Below are 18,759 nucleotides of genomic sequence, written 5' to 3' on the forward strand. Positions count from 1 at the left end.
GGGGGGGGGGGGGAGCGACGCTCCTCCTGCGCATGCGCGGCAGCCGGCGACCGGCTGGGCTGTCCCGTCACTGCGCCGTTATGCAGCGCGGCGGTTCCGGGGCGGGGGTCCCGGGGGCGGGGCTTAGAGGAATGGAGAAAGTCGCCCTGTCATTGGCTGGCGAGCCGGAGTCACGCGCAGGGCGGGCAAGCGCTCCCGTCCACTCTTTTTCCCTCCGCAACCAATCACTGCGGAGGGGAGGCGGTGACTTCCCGCGGGAGGGGCGGGGCGCGGTGACCTTCCCCTCTCGCGATTGGTCAAAGGTTTGCTATGGGAGGCGGGTCCCGTGGCGAGTCGCAGGCTGCGGCGCGTGGCGGCGGCGGCGGTTGGTTGGGCGGGCGTTGAGGGCCGGTGAAGAGCGGGCTCGCGCCGCTGGTGGGGTCACGGGCCGCCCCTCTTGGGCCTGGCGCGGTGCTGGCGGGAGCCATGTCGGAGTGGGGGTCCTACTACCCAGGGGGCAGGAGCGAGGGGCAGGATGAGGAGGAAGAGGAGCAGCAGGAGGAGGGGGCGGAGGCTGTCGGTAAGGGCCCACCGTCCCCTCACGCAGGGCAGCCCGGCGCTCGCTGCCCTCACTAAGACTTGTTTCCCCCCCTCCACCTCGTTCCCTAGCGGACTACAGGTTCTCAGGTCGGGACAGCCTCATTTTCTTAGTCGATGCCACCAAGGCCATGTTTGAGCCCGACGGGGACGGAGTGACGCCCTTTGACATGACCATCCAGGTAAGGCCGCTGGGGAGCCGCTGGGGCCTTCGCGGACCCTTCTCCCTTCGGAGAAGAGAAGGGTGAGAGGAGGCCTTATTAATGCTTATAATATCTAAAGGGTGGTTTGAGGGAGGATGGGGCCGGACTCTTGTCAGTGGTTCCCAGGGACAGGACAAGGGGCACGGGCAGAAGCTGGAACATAGGAAGTTCTACTTAAATATAAGGAAGAACTTCTTTACAGTGAGGGTGAGAGAGCCCTGGAACAGGCTGCTGAGAGAGGTCATGGAGTCCCCTTCTTTGGAGATTTTCAAGACCCACCTGGATGGAGTCCTGAGTAATGTGCTCTTGGCAATCCTACTTTGGCAGGGGAGTGTTGCGACGGAGGGAAGACATGAGCACTCAATATGAGTGACCAGCAAGCTTTGTTTATTTAGACACACTACCATTCTTTTATGCACACTCATAATTAGCTCATACATATTGCAAAATGAGAGCTTATTATTGGTTAGTTCTAAAAAGACAGTTCCGCCTGAAATTCCTTTCTTACAGTTACATGTTTACCTTATCACAGACATTCTGTTGTTGGACCACAGCTGCCTTCAAGGCCAGAAGAACAACTTCAAGGCCTTGCAGTTATTGGGAGCTAGATAAGCTGAATACGGTGCTTATTAAGCTCTTGCTGGGCTAGCTGGCCCACGTCTACGTGACCCTTCTCAGCTAGCCCGTCTCCCACAGGGGAGTTGGACTAGATGATCTCTAGAAGGTCCCTGTCCCTTCCAACGCCAATAATTCCGTGACCCCATGATTCAGGGATCACGTTCACCACCGGGGGGGTAGCCACTGGGTTGTTGCTCTGCCTCATCTGGTGGTGTAAAGCCATTGTGAAATGTGAGCTGCTCACGTTGCTGAATGGCTGTGGGTTTGGAGAGGTCTGTTGCCTGATGGGCCATGCCCAGAGTTCGGGGAGGGATGTGTTTATAGAATGAGTGATCAGTCTGCCTTCAAGGTGATGTATTTAAGCGATCTTTATTTCATCAATTTGGCTCATAGGAAGGGAATGGTAATGAAAAATACCTAAGGCTGTGTACTGAAAAAATCTGCCAAAAAAGTCAAGATCTTAAATTATTTTTCTGTGTGAAATTTAGCTTCAAGCATTTGTAACAGTTCTTCTGTTTGCTAGAGTCTACTTGTATAAACTGCTGATTGCCACAGACAAAACTTTTGCGCCGTTACTGCAACTGATTTTCTTTATATTTTGATCTGTGTGCATTTCTTTTTTTCAGTGCATCCGGAATGTGTATACCAGCAAAATTATTAGTAGTGACAGGGACCTGTTAAGTGTTGTGTTCTATGGTACAGAAAAGAACAAGAACTCGGCAGATTTCAAGCACATTTATGTTCTTCAGACGCTGGATAATCCAGGTAAAGGCAGTAAAGTGATATGAAGGTTATATAGAAAGATGGAGTAAGGAAATCTGTGTAGTAGTGTTGTCAGTAACTAGTCTTTCTGAAAACAGAGAGCTATCAGATAAACAAAAAAATTCCTGTTACTGAGATGCTTGGGGAGGTTAAGTTTAGAAATGTATTGAAAGCTTAGAAACTTAGTGGAAGCTTAGCTTTTTCTCCTATAGTTTGTTCAGATCCCTTGCCAATGTTTTTTTTTCTTTTTCAATGTGGTGGTTTACTTGCTGTCTGCTAAACCTAAAAGGATCTCAGCAGAACTTTTGAAAGCCCATCATATGTCTGCCACACTTCAGAAAAGTGCACGTAAGTGCTAAGGCACCACAGATGCCAGCTGATGGAGAATATCACAGAATGGCTGAGGTTGGGATTTGTGGAGGTCATCTTGTCCAACCCTCCTGCTCAAGCAGGGTCAGCTAGAACAGGTTGTCCAGTATGTTAACTTGTTTTGGGGTATTCCGTCTCTCATTTTCATAATGAATTTTGCAGTTCTTGAATTTAGCTCTTCCATTTTTTCAGAATTTCATAGAATTACCTAGCATCTGCTTGATAACAAGTCCCAGATGCTGAATTGAAGAAGGTAGTAGGAGTGTAAAGAATGCATACTAATAGTGACAAATTCTCTGACAGCTAAGAGTCTTGTCGGGGTGTTTTGTCTACTAGCTTGTAATAGCAGCCTTCGTCTCTGAGGAGGTTTGATTTCATTTTCTTAACTAGGAGGTGCCGGTTTAATAACACATGGGGTTTTCCTGAAAGAACTGTGCCTTGTCCTAGTTTCAAAATTAATTACGATAGGGACCTGACAAGTCTGCCCTAGGTTCTTCCCCCTTTTCTGGCAGCAAGTGCCTTAGGTTTCTTGCTCATTCTTTTTTTGTCCTCCTTCCCTCCTTGCCCTTTTTCCTGCATTAGAGGCAGTAGCTTTGCCATGCTGATAAAGACAGTGCAGGTGAAAACTGGGTGTTGTTAAAAAGGAAAAGAATTTGCTGCCCCTGGCGAGCAGTGTGCTCTGGAGAAGGAAGAAATACTATAGGTAGTTATTAAGTAGTACATAATTATGATCACTTATGTTATTAATTAGGTGACAGCTGAGGATATTAAAGTAAAATAGTAAATAGCAGGGGAAAAGACATTTTCAGATGAGATTTCAAAAACACTATAGAATTTGAGTGAAGGGCAGAGAAAGAATCTCTGCAGAATGCAGTAGTTGAAAAAAGAAAGCTTATCTCCTTTTGTAGAGTTATGGGAGAGAGAACCCACTCTTGGGTGGGAAAAGGAGTCATAGTTGGGCTGGAATAATCTGCAGAGCTTTAAAAAGGCAGTCAACACCTGCCCTGAATGTTGCTGTGCTCCATGTGCTGCTCTATGGGCTGCATCTGACCTCTAGGTTGATTCTATCTGACATTCTGACATGAGAGGCAAGGGAGTGGGAGGAATTCTCCGCCTTCCTAATGTGCTCTTGAGATGCAGGATATATTTTAGTCTCTGCTTTCTCTCGTGGTGGAGCAGTCTGCCGTGCCTCTGCAGTGGGTGCAATTGCTGCCTTTTCTGCTGAGCGCTTCACCTTTCAGGGTAGAGGGTTTGCGATACTTTGATCCCACCTGTTTCCCTCCCCCAAAAGGAAGAGCCCTGCATTGGTGCCAGGGCACTTTGTGTCCTATTGGCCCTAGTAGGTACTTTGAAGTGGTAACCAGCTTGCAATACTGCAAGTGCTAAGCTATGTTGAACAATTTTCTCAGCCAGGTGTGGGAAGGGCACGGCCACAGAGACATTAGGAGACATTGCTGAGACATGAGCTGTAATGGACCTTCGGTGTGTATTTAAAAGAGTTTGTGGTACTTCTTTCGGTATTTCCAATGCATGTGAATGCTGTTATTCCCTTCAGGTGCAAAGCGTGTTTTAGAGCTGGACCAATACAGGGGAGATGAAGGACGAGCACATTTCCGTGAGACCTTTGGCCACAATGCTGACTACTCGCTGGGTGAAGCGCTCTGGGCCTGCTCTAATCTCTTCAGTGATGTCCGAATCAGACTGAGCCACAAAAGGATCATGCTCTTCACCAACGAGGATGACCCTCATGCCAATGACAGCGCTAAAGCCAAGCTGGCCAGGACCAGAGCTGGTGATCTGAGAGACACAGGTCATTATTTTCCCCTTTAATTTCAGGCAGAATAAAAGTAATGTGTCCTCACAGTGGATGTTAACTGCATTGCAAGTTTGTGATGAAAAAAGAATGTAAAATCATCAGAACTGGGGAATCTTTCTGAAGCTTTCAAAATCACAAATTTGGTATCTAATCTAAATTAGAAAATATGTTAACCAGTCCGGTACCCAACAACTAACACTTATGTTCTAGGAATTCTTTTTCTACTCTAATAGCATAAATCAGGACTTGAGAGGTCCATGGAAAACTAACTCTACTTTATTTCATTGTTCCACCATTTTCCAGGAAGGGAATAGTAACACTAAGTTAACACAAAAGAAAAATTACTTTAATGGGTCCATTTTGAATTAAGTGAAGAACAGCAAGCTGAGCTCAGAGACCAGAGAGCAAATGCTTCATTAATTCAGCTGTGTAGCTGAGATAACCAATGTTTTTGGAGTTTACCAGATGTGCTAGATCTAGAAGCTGTGAGGCTTCCTTAATCCACTAGCCCTTGTATCTGGGAAAGGGGAATTTCTGATCTCGTTACTTTCCTCTATGCCTGAGGTAAGATTATGTTATATAGAAACTCGTTGGAGCTGTTTCATACACAATGTTGTCTGGATTCTTAATTAGGGAGGGAACATTTTCTTTGCTACGTTATTTTGATGGAAGTTGAAGAATATCTTTTGCCTTTCCCTGGAAACTTTCACATCTGGTGCAGATGAAAATCTGGAGCTTATTCTTGCTTAAACTCTTTACTTAGAGAAATCTGAGAGCGCTGAGAAACATGCTGATGTAAGAAACAAGCAGTTTCTGTGATCTTCCTATCTCTTATTTTGTTTCTAGGTATCATCCTGGACTTGATGCACTTGAAGAAGCCTGGAGGGTTCGATATCTCTTTGTTCTACAGAGATATCATAAACATAGCAGAGGATGAGGACCTTGGCATCCAACCTGAGGAGTCAGAGAAACTGGAACATCTCATGAAGAAAGTACGAGCAAAGGATACGAAGAAACGGACTTCAGTTAGGTTTGTGCCTAGTTAGAATATTTTATTCAATGGAGGCATTTGATGTTATTTTTAGACTGCGTGTTACCTTCCTCTTCTGGAATGATTGGTCTATAAAGGCATCAGTGCTTACATTCCTCAGTCTTAATTCCTTAGTCAGGATTGGTGTTTCTTCCATAGCTTCCAAGGATATTTTTCCTTGGTGGATGCAAAGAGCGGAGAGTGAAGCTAGGCCTCCTTTTTCCCTCATGTAAAATGGTTATAGTGAAATCTGATTGAAACTGGTTTTTCTTACTAGAGTTAACTTAGAAAAAAAATTCACCTCAATGTGACTGGTAGGTATTTTGGCCTATTATTAAACAGTTGTATGTGGCCAGTCTGTCTAGGCACTTGGTGTGGATTCACACAGCCTTGATATTTCTGATCTCCTGCTGAAAGATTAGAGATACTTTCTACCTGCTTTGTCCTTTTAATCTCTGTAAGTATTTGTGGAATCATGTATTCCATAATGTTTTTTTTTAATGAGTTCATAGCAGAATGATGTGGAAGCACAATTAGGGAATGAACTTCACAGTCTAGTGTTTTTTTTAATATATATTTTTTAAAAATGCCATCCTGACATGTTGTCTCTGGCATTCTTGCTCCTGCTCACAGCTTTATTTTCCTCTTCTGGGGATGTTCCTCAAGTTTTGTAGTAATTGAGGAGGAAGAATGCCATAACAGTGATACCTTTTAGAGGAGAAGAAGTGTCATAGTAATTCACTGTTCTGCTCTCAGAACTTGAAGATTACCTATTATTTTAAACCTTTACTTTTGATGTTTTTCTCTAACTTCTGATTCTTTTTTTTTTTTTCTTAAATCATGCTATTGTTTGTATTGATAGGGTTCTTTTGGGGAATTTTGCCTTCTGTGTGAACAGCTGTGTGAATTCATAGATCACACTGCATTAAGTACAAGTAGGGTGCCCAAATGTGACCTCGTCCTGTTACCTGCTTGAGCATAGCTGCCCTTCAGAGTGAAAAAAAGGTGAAATAAATATGGTAAATTATTTGCGCTTAAATCATTTTTGTGACCAGAAGTGACAGGATTGCAAGAATGTTTTTATACAAGTGAGATTATGACTCAAGTAATAGTAAGTTTCCAGAGATATGTGTGATTTTGGGAGAGGAGAACAGGAGGAGGTCAGAGAAAATAAGTTATTTGAGGAGATGACTTCTGCGGCGAGACTCAGACACAGACCAATTTGATCATGCTGAAGCCCACTTTGTTTTAACAAACTCTTTTATATCTTTCTTACAAACGTGTGTCCATGTATAATTGGTTCACTTAAAAGTCCAACAGTTCATGATTGGATGACTTCCTCCTTCTTTGTTCTCTGCTGTAACTTCAGTAACTTTTCTCTGCTGGCTATCTGACAGGTCCTTAATCTTATTTACTCCCTTCTTGTCCGGACTCTCAGGCCTCTTCAAGGATACACAGGTGTCTGCACAAGGCCGATGCTAAGGCTCCCACAGATGAGCCAAGGTTTCCCACAGACTTCCTTTTGCAAAAGTTGTCTTTTGAAGTCTCAAGTCTGTATCTGCTTTTTTACACAGGTTACATCTGTATCTGAGCAAAGATCTGTCGTTTTCTGTGGGTGTTTACAACCTTGTTCAAAAAGCTTTTAAGCCATACCCAGTGAAGCTTTATCGGGAAACTAATGAACCGGTTAAAACAAAAACAAGGATGTTTAATGGAAAAACAGGGAGCTTGCTCCTGCCTACTGACACAAAAAGGGCTCAGGTAATGTATTGATTGTGTACCAGCTTTTTCCTGTCTCTGTTATGGGGTGGGGGATGCTGATTCTCTTGTTGCTTTTGTTTGTATTTCACTTTCAAGATCAAATGCAGAGGTATTTACACCTGTGTTCCCGTGGGGGCAGCCTGGGCACTTTGTAAACTATGCAGAGTGAGAGTGAGTTGTTTCTCTGGTGTGACTGTCAAGGGAAAGCATAACCACTGGTAGAAGTGCTCTCAGGAACACAGCTCATTTCTTTCTGTAAGGCAGAACCAGGTTGTTAAAGCCTGATGTTATATGGCCTTGTGCTGTCGCTGCTAGTGTTATCTTTTGATTCAGTAGGAACAGATTTTGTCAAATTTATTAAACATACAAGTGTGAATCACATGGAGTGGGTTGGAGCTCTTTCATTTAAAAAAAAAGGGCATATTATCTTTGTTTCTTTGCCCTCCTCCTTGATAGTTTGGCTGATGTAGACTGAATACCCCATTCTGTCCAGGCACAGCCTTATTTCAAAGCAGGATATGTGGTTGCTAGGTGTGTTGTCACAAGCATAGTTTGTGTGTCCTTCCATGCCAAAGGCTCTTAAGGTTGTTTTCTTAAGATGAAATACTAAGTTTATTTATACTGGACATTAGTTTTTTGAGATGAAGTACAGGAGGTGAACAGATGACAAGATGGTTTTGGTTTTGTGACGTATGAGTGATGCTTCAAAATCTCAGTCACTCTGTCTGCCAGGAGTAGGTAGTGGACGTGCATCTGATGAAGCAAGTTCAGAATCAGACAGGACCTCTGAAAATGCCTGATCCAACCCAGCCCAGAGCAAGATGCACAAAACCAGATCAGGTTGCTCAGGGTTTATTTGGGAACAGCTCTGAAGAACTCCAAGGATGAGATGTGACAGCTTCTCTGTGACAGGGCTTAACTATTGCCTTAGGAAAGTGCATTTTGCTAATGTCGAGGTGGAATTTCCCTTGGGATAATGGTCACAGACTGTGACTTGCCATCTTGGTGTGCACTAATAATGAGAGTTAGCTCTGTCTTGTCTATAACCCTCTTTTCAGTAGTGGAAGACAGCAATTGCATCTTCTTCCTCCCTCCCCCTGCCACCAGCATATTTTTTTTTTATGCTGTCAGCACTACTATCTGCTCTTCCCTGGTTTAGACATATGGAAACCGCCAGATTGTGCTGGAGAAAGAGGAAATAGAAGAAATAAAACGGTTTGATTCTCCAGGCTTGTATCTGATTGGCTTTAAACCACTTTCAATGCTAAAACATCACCACCATATCAGGTCCTCCCAGTTCATCTATCCTGAGGAGTCGTTAGTAAGTGGTAAGTAAAGATGGCAAGAGAATACTCACCACCTTGCATTAGGGTAACTGGCTGATTCATAGTGTGTTAGAGAGGGGACTATGTAAAATCTTTGTTTTTAACATTAGAAAGTTTTTAACTTAGAAACTATAGATTTAACTGTTACTGTCCCTCTCGGCTGAAGTTAATTCTAGTTTTCTTCAATAGCAGAAGAGCCTAGTTGACTGGATGAATGTCTCATCCATCATGACAAGCAGCTAATCAAACTATGCAGATGTAGTCCTAAAATATTTGGTTTTGTTATTCATGAAAGTGAAGAATCCTAGTACCTGACAAGAGGGCAAAGGTGGTTAAAACAAACAAACTCCAAACCAGTGAAGACAAGCACTGGTTTTAACTCCATATCGGCTGGAAGTGGGAACACAATACTTGGAAAGTATGGTTGAATGAACAGCACTTTATGGGCTTGTAAAGAGAGGAGGAGTGATGCTTAGGACTGCTTTTTCTCCCCTTTTTATGTGTATTTGTAAGTCAGCTTGTCTAGAAATATAGTATTAATCCATGTTAAGCTGGGATAGTAGAGAAAAAAACCCTAGCTTTTGAATCTACTGGTGGATAAAGAAGGAGGCTGAGTTATGACCAGATGTTTTGCAGTGTCTGACTAAAGAAACTTTACACTAACTTTTCCAGCTTAGTAGTTTCCTGAATCAAACACCTAACTTACGTGTCAGTCTTTTCCTGACCTGGTAAAATACATCTGGTAAAATACAAAGCAAACGTTTGCCTCGAAGAATCTTGCTATCCTAATTCTTATTGTGTTGCTTCTGCAAAAGGTCCTACCATGTGCTGTTACTGTGATGTCCCACCAGACCAGAAAGAGGCTTTGTAGGTAGCTGTTACCAATTTTAAGCTGTATTTCGTTTCTCAGATGCTAGTGATTTAATTTCTTTCACCACAACTCTCACTGCTCTGGTCAGGGGAGACACTAGTGTTGTCATTTTTGAGAACTTCCCCTTCCAAAAATTGCTTTTTATCTCTGGAATATTGCAAGCATCTCAGAGAAGTCACAGGTGTTGAAACTGTAATATCTAGGGTTACAGTCCCAAACAAAGGAGCAAAGCTGTCAACCTGACCAATACAGTCTTTACTTTGCAGGGAGTACAACGCTGTTTAATGCCTTATTGATTAAATGCTTGGAGAAGGGAGTGATGGCATTGTGCAGGTACACCCCCCGCCGGAACACTCCCCCTCGCTTCGTGGCCCTGACTCCCCAGGAGGAAGAGGTGGATGAGCAGAAAGTGCAGATAACCCCTCCAGGTACTAGAAGAGATGTTGCCTTTCCTTGCAGGATTGGATGCAGTCAGCATAATAGCCTTCTGTATTGTGTAAAAATATTCTTGGTGCTGCTCCTCTTAAAACTGGGGAGAGTGCTTTCCAACATCACTTTTCTTCAGTTTTGTCATTGTAAGCGTCTGGTATTGAATTTGTTTTTAAAACTCCAGTTGCATTAGTGCTTGCTCAGTTGTAACATGGCTACAGTATTTTCCCGTCTCCTAATTTTTTTTAGTAGATTCAAGTAACTGACCTGAAAGTGAAAACCCCTTTTTTCTGTTTGCTGACTAGATGGAGTGTCTTTCCCTAAATTATATTGTAGCCTTGGATATATTTAAAGCCTTAAATAAATAACCTCACATACTGAGCATCAAAGCAGCTGGGTAGGGACTCGGGGAGCAAAGGCAGAATCTTGCTCTTTTCCATTTCTCACCTCTTTAACTGGAAAATCCTCTTCTGGGAAGAATGTGAAGTAGGGGGGAAAATGCTGCTTGTGTAAAATGTGAAGCATTTCAGAAATAAAATGTGGGCGTTAACTTAATTTTCAAACAAGCCTTTTTCAAGCTCAGATTCAGTGAGGGAAGGGGAAGGTGCACAAAATGATCTCCTGTATAAAAAAGCAGGTGACAAATTTTCTTGAAACTCTTTCAAAAAACCATTAGCGTTGCTGATTATATACATTGAGATTAGGATTGAGTGTCATGCTGTAGGTACTAAGAGATACTATGGATCACTGTTGTTTACAGCAAAATAGTAGCTAGTTTGGGGAGTCATCAGACCTAGCTAATTAGCATCTTGGTCTTTGCCAGCAAATTACTGTTTTGAGAGGATGGTTATGCATAACTATGCTCTCTGTCTTCTGTGTAGGTTTCCACATGATCTTCCTACCATACGCAGATGACAAACGGAATGCTGATTTTACAGAAAAGGTTCCAGCCAGTCGAGAGCAGGTGGACAAAATGAAGGAAATAGTTCAAAAACTCCGATTCAAATACAGGTACATAGAGAGAAATAGTGTGCATGTGACGGGGGTGGCACAGAGAAGAAAACACAACACTTGCTCTGTTGCATATGTTGTTCTACTCTGGTGTCCACAAGATGGGATTTTGATGCATTTTGATTCAAATAGCTTCCCTTTGCAGTAGCTTTGTCCAAACTTTATTTGTAATTATTCTGAATACCCACACACCATGTGCAGAATGTAGGACGTTCTGGAGTTCTTCATAGAATCGCTCTTGTTCTCTGGGCTGTTGTCATTTGTCGCAGAGGTATCACATGTTATTGTGGTTCTTCCAATCTGTTCAGATTGGACCTGGATCGTTTAAATTAGAGCACATTAGAGAGAATAGCTATGCCTTTTTCATTATAGATAGGATAAATTTTATGAAATGCTTTTATGGAAGATCTTTTTTTAGGTATGTGGAAAGCAGCATAACTGGTAGAAAGTAGAATGTCACCATCTCCCTTTATCTCACACAGCTTTGTAATGTGGCTGATGCATGATGGGATAGTGATTCAGCAGGTGAATTGAAAAGAGGAGAAGCAGTTCTTCCAATGAGATGGATTGTTATGTGGGAAGGAGGGAAGTTTTACTTTGAAATAGATTAGTAGCAGATCTTATGTGTCTTGTCTGTCTTCTTGACAGCATGCATTGACATTTTGGGGATTCTTGACAGGCCTGACAGCTTTGAGAACCCAGTATTGCAGCAGCACTTCAGGAATCTGGAGGCTTTGGCGCTGGATATGTTGGAGCCAGAACAAGCTGAGGATCTTACAAGTAAGAATTGTTGAAGGGTGCAAAAGGAAGTGGGTTAGAGGGCTCTTGACTTTGTTCTAAGTCAGAGATGTGCTACTGTAAAAACCAGATGTCTTTAAAAAAATATTTTAGTTGTGTGCAGTTCCAAGATGTAGAATTCTGGATGTGTCCATTCTGATATACTGAAACCTTGCTTTCTAATGCTGTCACTTTTAAGGTACAGGAAAAATTGATCACTTTACCCTCCAAAATTAAAATTGAATCACCTTTTCTCTATGGTGACAAATGTTTTCTCTGAAATTCCTCTCTTCAAGAATTTAATTAATATTTCAGTCTTATAAATAGGCAGAATTACTTACAGAATTAATTCTGCTAGGAGGCAAGGATGCCACCTGGTGGGTATGAGAGGTTTTATATAAGAATATCTTGTTAAAGAACAGAAACCTTCTCTTAAAGGGAAAAATTTTAGGAGTAGCATTAGAGTAACTATTTGTGTCTTCTGAAGTGATACCTAACAAATAATCTAGGTCTTTGTGTTAGATATCAAACAAATACATGACAGAAATAAGCTATTTTGCCTCGAACTACTCCCAACCTAAGATAGTAACCTGTTGTATTTTAAATGTCTGAGATTAGACCTGGGTAACGGTGCAACCAGGTAGGAGATCTTCTATATGGCTTCCACCATGTCAGTTTTGTTTTGAGTATATATTTCCTGTTCAGGGATATGTGCCAGTCACTTATGCATAATAGAAACACTTGATATTACCAAGAGCTGTATGTTTCTCATTTGTGAATATCATAACAAAGGTCTTTGCATTTTGCACGCTGGCAAGACACTTACATGCTAGTTATTACAGAAGCACAATAGTATCTGGTGATGGCCTCATTGAGACTTTCCAGTGATCTCTCAGTTATTGAGAGGGCAAATCTTTTGGTTTTGCCAGTGCCAAAGTCTGAAGAGATGGACCGCAGGCTGGGCAACCTGGTGGAGGAGTTTAAGCAGATGGTTTATCCCCCTGGCTACAATCCTGATGGGAAGGCTGCAAAGCGAAAGCAAGGTATGTAATGACGTGGAGACATGCAAGATGGTGTGTGTTTAGAGGCTTCTGTGTTTTCAGTTTCTCTCATAGTTTAAAGAAGCTGCCTGCACGATAACTCTTTACTCATCTCCACAACAAAGTGGACTTTGTATCCAGCGGTGATTCTTAGGGGGTAGAGTATATTGTGAGATCCATCTAGAGAACTGCTGGAATGAGAAACTGTATAGTGAAAAAATGGACAAGTATAGGAAGCAATGTGGGTAAATTACTGCAAAACATATATTTATTATTATTTTATCATTATTAATAACTTTGTTTCTTACAACAGTAACAAAATTGTTTATGCTTTCGGTTTGTGTTCTTGGTGAGGAAGCAGACTTTTATGCACAGGCTGTTCAGTGAGCCCAAGATGGGCATTTTCAGGGCTAAAGGTCTAAGCAATGCTGAAGTACATGTGTAGATTGGGAGTCTGTGAAACTCTGCATGAAGTGGGAGTGTCAGTTAGCTGAGCTCCCTGTGGAATAGTTGCATTCTCCCGTCTAGATGAGAATCCCTTAAAAGTTTCATTTGGAGTGATCTTTCCATCAGAACTCAAAGTTTCATACTTGAGTTTGAGATCGCTCATATCAATGAAGTATACTGTATGACTCATGTAGTGAGTGACACCTACTTCATAAAACAAAATCCAGACACTCGGTCTGTGAATGTGTATGTAGCTGTTGAAGTGCCTCGTGCTAATGGGCATTAACCGTTGTATGTGTTTGAAATGTTGATGTTTTTCTATTGAGAAACTTTTTAAAATCTTGGTGACTTAAAATTTATCTTTCTAGCTTCTGATGGTCAAACTGAGAAGAAGCCCAAGGTTGAAATCTCAAAAGATGAGCTGTGGAGTCACGTGCAGAAGGGCACTCTAGGCAAGTTGACTGTACCTGTTCTGAAGGAGGCGTGCAGACTGTATGGGCTGAAGGGTGTGGGGAAGAAGCAGGAGCTCATGGATGCGCTGACGGAATACTTTAATGAGCATTAAGCAGAAGGTCCTCATTGACTTCCATCTGCTTAAAGTTTTGGTTATCTTATGTGGATGCTGTGTCTGTTTAACCTTGCTATGGAGGAGAATATGACTAGATGTTGCTGAATCTAGCAGTGGAGAAACTTTTTACTCTTAGTTGTGAAACACCTCTGTAAAGTTGGATTCTGTTCACAGTAGCCAAAGGCAGAATTAAATTCCCTGCTCACTCAGATCACCCACTGCAAGTAAACACAGTTGTGCCTTCCTGGTTTCTTAATAAAAGTCACTTTGGACTTCTTGCTTTGCAACGCTGGCTGTACCGTCTTTGCATCATAAAGATGGCAAAACTCACTTCTTCAATGTGAGAAAACAGAATGATCTGTGTTAATGGCACCACATGAGTTCAAGCAGTAGGTCAAGCCTGTGTGCTGACAGTAGGAGAGTAACACACCGCATTTATACCCTCTCTCTGAAATAGCCAGTCAGCATCAGTAGTTGCAATCAAATTGGGTTCTTTTCCATCATCGGCGTTATAAAGATCATCAGCAGATCAAAAAGGAGAAAATCATTACTGGGAAGCAGTAGTCAACCTTTGGGCAAAAAGCCAGCACTTCATAGAGCTGCACAGCCAGGTTTTCTGTTTTTAAATGGTAATATCAAAAGCTGGTTTAAAAAAGGAAAAAAAAAAAAAGTCCTGTTCCCTGGAAGGCTGCAAGCGCTTACTCCAATTAAATTACTGAGATGGCATAGAGCTTTTCCACCTCTGTAGTGAGTGTGAGTCAGACTACTGTGCAGGCTTCTGTTCTCAAATCTGTGCTTTAAAAATAATTTTAAAAAGCAACCTGTGGAGAGTAGGCCTTGGTACTTCCAGTATTTATTTTTTTTAATCATACTTTTGCACGTAAGTTTTGGTTTTTAAACTTCCATGTCTCGTCTGCCCCACTTGTCTTGCAGCGCAAAATGATTAAACCCAGTAGTCATTGCCTTTTCTCTAGAAAACAGTACTAATTGTTTAGCTAAACCAAAAGTTTTCACAGGATGCAAATACAGGATACACGAGGTACCCATTTTGGTCTGTATGCTGTTTTCAGGGATTCCTGTGTTTGACACACAAACTATTGGGCAACTTATTGAAGAATTAAGTCATATATTAAGGTCATGCCTGTGTTGTAGTGTGGCACACGTATTAGAGCCAGCTGTGAATGCTGTCTTGGCGCTGTGACCACCCTCGCCGTGCCAGCGTGCTGCTCACTTCCACCTCCACAGCTCCTCTCAAAAGAGCAGCTAGCCCATCCATGTTGAACTCTGCAGTATGGAAGCTACATAGTCCATTACACTTTCAATCAGCCTGCATTATAGTGGCTATTTTAAATAAAGATTTGTCTAAGCAATCGGTTTATTTTGCCCTTTGGCAAAGAAGTTACTGTAAATGCTTGTCTTAGCAGGACTTGAACGCGATAAAATAGTGAGACTATCCTGTCCTTAATTCTGTGAATTTTCATTCCCCAAATGTCCTTGTTGACTTCTCTCTTTGCTTGCTAACCCCCAGGCACAATATATTCCACATTTTGGATGATTGTGGCACATTTCATCTAGGTTATTAGATCCTCCTCCTGGCTTTGCTTTTTTTTTAAAGCAAGCTGTTTCATTAAGGAGAAGTTCAACAGGGATGGTGGCAGAAGGCTTCAGAGCAGAAACAAAGTTTTACTTGCTCAAGAATCCTTTATTTCTGCTCCTTGTGTGCTTTGTCTTACATCAGCTGTCTTGGCACAGCACAACAGGGCACGTCCTTTGCAAAGCTGTGGTTTGAAACACAACTAGTTCAACAGTCAGCATCAGTGGAAAGGAGCAGCAGCATTTCTAAACTTCATACAAATGAAAGGACTCTAAAATCTTTGCATGAAGTTCATCTCACATGAGTTATCAGGTATTTAGAAAAAGAGAGAGACATGTTTTGTCTGGAGTCTTTTGTGAGCTGATTTTATCTCCTTGGGATGTACTCACTAAAGATATGAAGTTAGTGCCTCTGTGGAAACGTTACAGAAGAACTTCTCTTCCCTTCTGGTGCTGTACATATCGGTCTTTCCATTCTAGCTTTGCTTTGGCATCCTGCAGTAGACAGGTTTGATATGACCCATTCCAACACAGAGGTTTAGACTCTTCTGCTCAGAGCAGTGTATTGTACAACAGTTGTACAATATGCATTTAACTAAAGCTAGCTCTGTCAAACCACCACTAATCCAGAATGCCAGTAGTGTTTCATGCTTTTCCAGAATACGAGATTGAACATTCTCTTCTTGAGACACAAGATGTTTTATCTGAAAAATTACTTGCTCTCTGTTGCCTTGGCAATGACTTAAAGGGTTTATCTTTACTCAGGTGACTATAGTACAACAGCTTCCCTAAAAGCATTACGTAGGGTACTTGTCTCAGTCACAGCAGGCTGCTCTCTATCATGTGTTTTGTACTTAAACACTCTACAAGTCCAAGCTCATTGATACAGTTCACACAAATAAAACTGAAGGAGTATGAACTATTACACTGCAATAGCCTGTAGGCAATCTCTCAGCAATTTAGCTTTAGAAGCAGGAACACACTTCAGTTAGTTGCCAATGCTTCCCCAAGGGAATGACAGTTATGTTTAGCTTTATCAGCAATTTTATTTTTCTTAAAAAGTCAGTATTTAAAAATAAGCGCGATACGAGATTTCCCCTTGTGCACTGCCATAAGGTTTCTGCTCCCCATACACCTCTTACAGAAGTCTCTTCTCTGGTTTCCAGAAGAATAAGGGTTGTGCTACGTGTACTCATCTTGGCTCCGTCCGCTGCTGCACAGTAGCCGCTGCCTGCCATATATACATGGTCTGTGCTGCTCTATCACACACTGGGAACCTACATGCCTTATCCTCAGTAGTAAACTAAAACCATTTGGAAACACAGAGTTGCTCACACCTGTTAGAGGCTGAAGCTTAGCAGAAATAACGTAGAGTAAGCTAAAGGGTGGGTTAAAAAAAAGCCCTGAGCAGGCAGAGGTGGAGATAAGGGGGCATTTGTTTTTTTCTTTCTATTTAACAACAAACAGGAAATACAATTGTACAATCACTTTTCAAGAAGTAATACAAGGAGAATGAATGTGTTGGGGTGGAATATTAGAAAAGACAGGGGAGGAGAGGCAGAAACACTAAGAATTAAGCCGTTATTAAACAAAAATACGGTGTTTTGAAATGAAACACCAATATCAAAATTGTAACCTCAACTGAAGCTAGACACTCATTCCCCTGACCTCAGCTTTTCTATTCCACACACACTTAAAACTCATTGGGCATTTAGACCAACAGTCTTTCTATAGCTTGCTGGACAGACTGGATCTGAGGCTTTAGCTGTGATCCTTCCTTGATGGTGATGGAGCAGGCGATGACAGGCCGGGAAACACCACACGCCCGGCCCAGGGCTTGCTTGGAGCGCACAAACACATAAGGTACGTTCTTGTCCTCACAGAGAAGAGGCAGGTGCAGGATTATCTCCAAGGGTTCTGCATCTGCTGCCATCACAATGAACTCCGCTATCCCTCGGTTCAGTGTTTTGGTGGCTGTAAAAGAAACTGAAGAGTAAGTCTAGATCCTTCTGGAAAGGAAATTAACAAAAAACAACATTAGGAGATGTTGAAATCAGCATGAGCAGAGAGATCCAGTGGTAGCACGAGGACATGCCAAAGGAAAACGGCAGCTATAGGGCCAGGGAGGGGGTTATCCACAGGGTTGCACTCGAGCACAGGGGACAGCCTCACAAGGGAGCGAGGGCCAGCCCAGGGCTGCTGACAGGCAGGGGCCTGGGGCACACCATGGATGAGGGGAGACTGAGGGAGCTGGGTTTGTTTAGCCTGGAAAAGAGGTGGCAGAGGTGGGAGTGAACACGACTGCTGTCTTCTACTGCTTCACGGGGACTGCAGAGAAGGTGGAGCCAGACTGTCTCCATGAATCCATAGGAAAAAAAACCAAGATGCAGACTGTGATTATTGCCTCAGGGAGATTATGGTGACATGCTGGATTTGTTTTTTCCCATTCCCCTCCTCCCCCTGCCCCATGCAAGGAGTTTAAGCCACGGGACACACATCCTGAAAGACTGTGGAGCTTCTATCCTTAGGGATTGTTTTTCCCCCTCCTAAGTCTGACTAGCCCTGAGCAACCTGATCCAACTGAAGGGAAGCCACTCTCCGAGCAGGTTGCAACAGAGACCTCCAGAGGCCCCCTCAAACCCAAATTGTTTTATAATTCTGAAGTGGCTAGGCATCTGGTAATCCCAGTGCCACACGATCACAGGACCACACGCAGCAGGAGCACAGTCTGGGCATCTATCAGAAGTGTAAATAAATGTTGAAAATACTACAGCTTAATTCTGTCCCTGAATATTGCTTAAGCAGGCTAGGAGGAAGAGGAGGAAGGAGAGGGACACTCACAATACCCAGATCTATATAACATTACTGGCCCTCTGCTAGAGAAGATAAACAATCTCTAGCTACAGTTTCTCACAAAATCCTTGCTCTGATTTCTAGCACACTTCACAACACACGGGTCTCACCTTCATTGGCTCCTTTGCGTAGCTGCTTGTAGTTGCAGGATTGCTGCACGAGATCCAGTAGCGTTTTGGTGAGCTGCGCATCAGCCAGGGGGTAAGCTTTGGGATTCACTTCTGCCTCACTCTAGAGAAAGGAAGAAGTAGAGTATTACAACAGGAGCAAAGGGGGCTTCGTTCTGAACAACACTACATAGGTATCAACGTCCACCACGTATATTGGCTACTGGAGACACATCACTATTCCCAGTTGCTCTGCAAATACACTAAAAATGCCCCTGCATTTTATTTATAAAAATGTGATTCTTCTCACAAGGTAGACAGTATCTCTGCTTACACAGACAGCCAATTTAGATCCTACAGACTGGCAGCAGCGAACACACAGGGCAGCCTTCGGGCATTTGCTGCCACGGATACTATATAAAATGAAGGAACACACTCCAACCACCAGCAAATTAACAAGCCCAGGCATGAAATTTTAAAGAAACCCCGAGAAGAGCATCCATCGGGTTTGTTTCTGCAAATCACAAGTAGCTTCTAAACGTCAACACCAGTGGCGCGGCGGAACAGCAACCAAGTCACAAGCGGCGTTAACTCCTGCCGGGG

General features: G+C 42.8%; 2 protein-coding genes across 2 annotated transcripts in view; one reads left to right on the forward strand and one right to left on the reverse strand.

The window, feature by feature from the left end:
* Positions 1-325: 325 nt before the first annotated feature.
* XRCC6 (X-ray repair complementing defective repair in Chinese hamster cells 6) lies at positions 326-13,890 on the forward strand. Its single transcript, XM_014963738.1, has 12 exons — positions 326-559; positions 649-758; positions 2,024-2,162; positions 4,084-4,338; positions 5,191-5,374; positions 6,949-7,135; positions 8,295-8,463; positions 9,598-9,759; positions 10,642-10,771; positions 11,451-11,551; positions 12,478-12,591; positions 13,404-13,890. Exons 1-12 carry the CDS (start codon positions 466-468, stop codon positions 13,598-13,600), a joined length of 1,842 nt encoding a protein of 613 aa, XP_014819224.1. The 5' UTR covers positions 326-465; the 3' UTR covers positions 13,601-13,890.
* Positions 13,891-16,222: 2,332 nt separating this feature from the next.
* The window catches only part of SNU13 (SNU13 homolog, small nuclear ribonucleoprotein (U4/U6.U5)), a 2,969-nt gene continuing 432 nt past the window's right edge, over positions 16,223-18,759 (reverse strand). The window contains exons 2-3 of the mRNA XM_014963739.1: positions 18,160-18,280; positions 16,223-17,170 (exon numbers count right to left, since the gene is read on the reverse strand). Of these exons, the coding sequence (XP_014819225.1) occupies positions 16,908-17,170; positions 18,160-18,280 (384 nt within the window). The 3' untranslated portion in view covers positions 16,223-16,907. The remainder of the gene's footprint in view (positions 17,171-18,159; positions 18,281-18,759) is intronic.

This window comes from Calidris pugnax, unplaced genomic scaffold, assembly GCF_001431845.1.
Source record: "Calidris pugnax isolate Ruff unplaced genomic scaffold, ASM143184v1 scaffold44, whole genome shotgun sequence".
Taxonomy (NCBI): domain Eukaryota; kingdom Metazoa; phylum Chordata; class Aves; order Charadriiformes; family Scolopacidae; genus Calidris; species Calidris pugnax.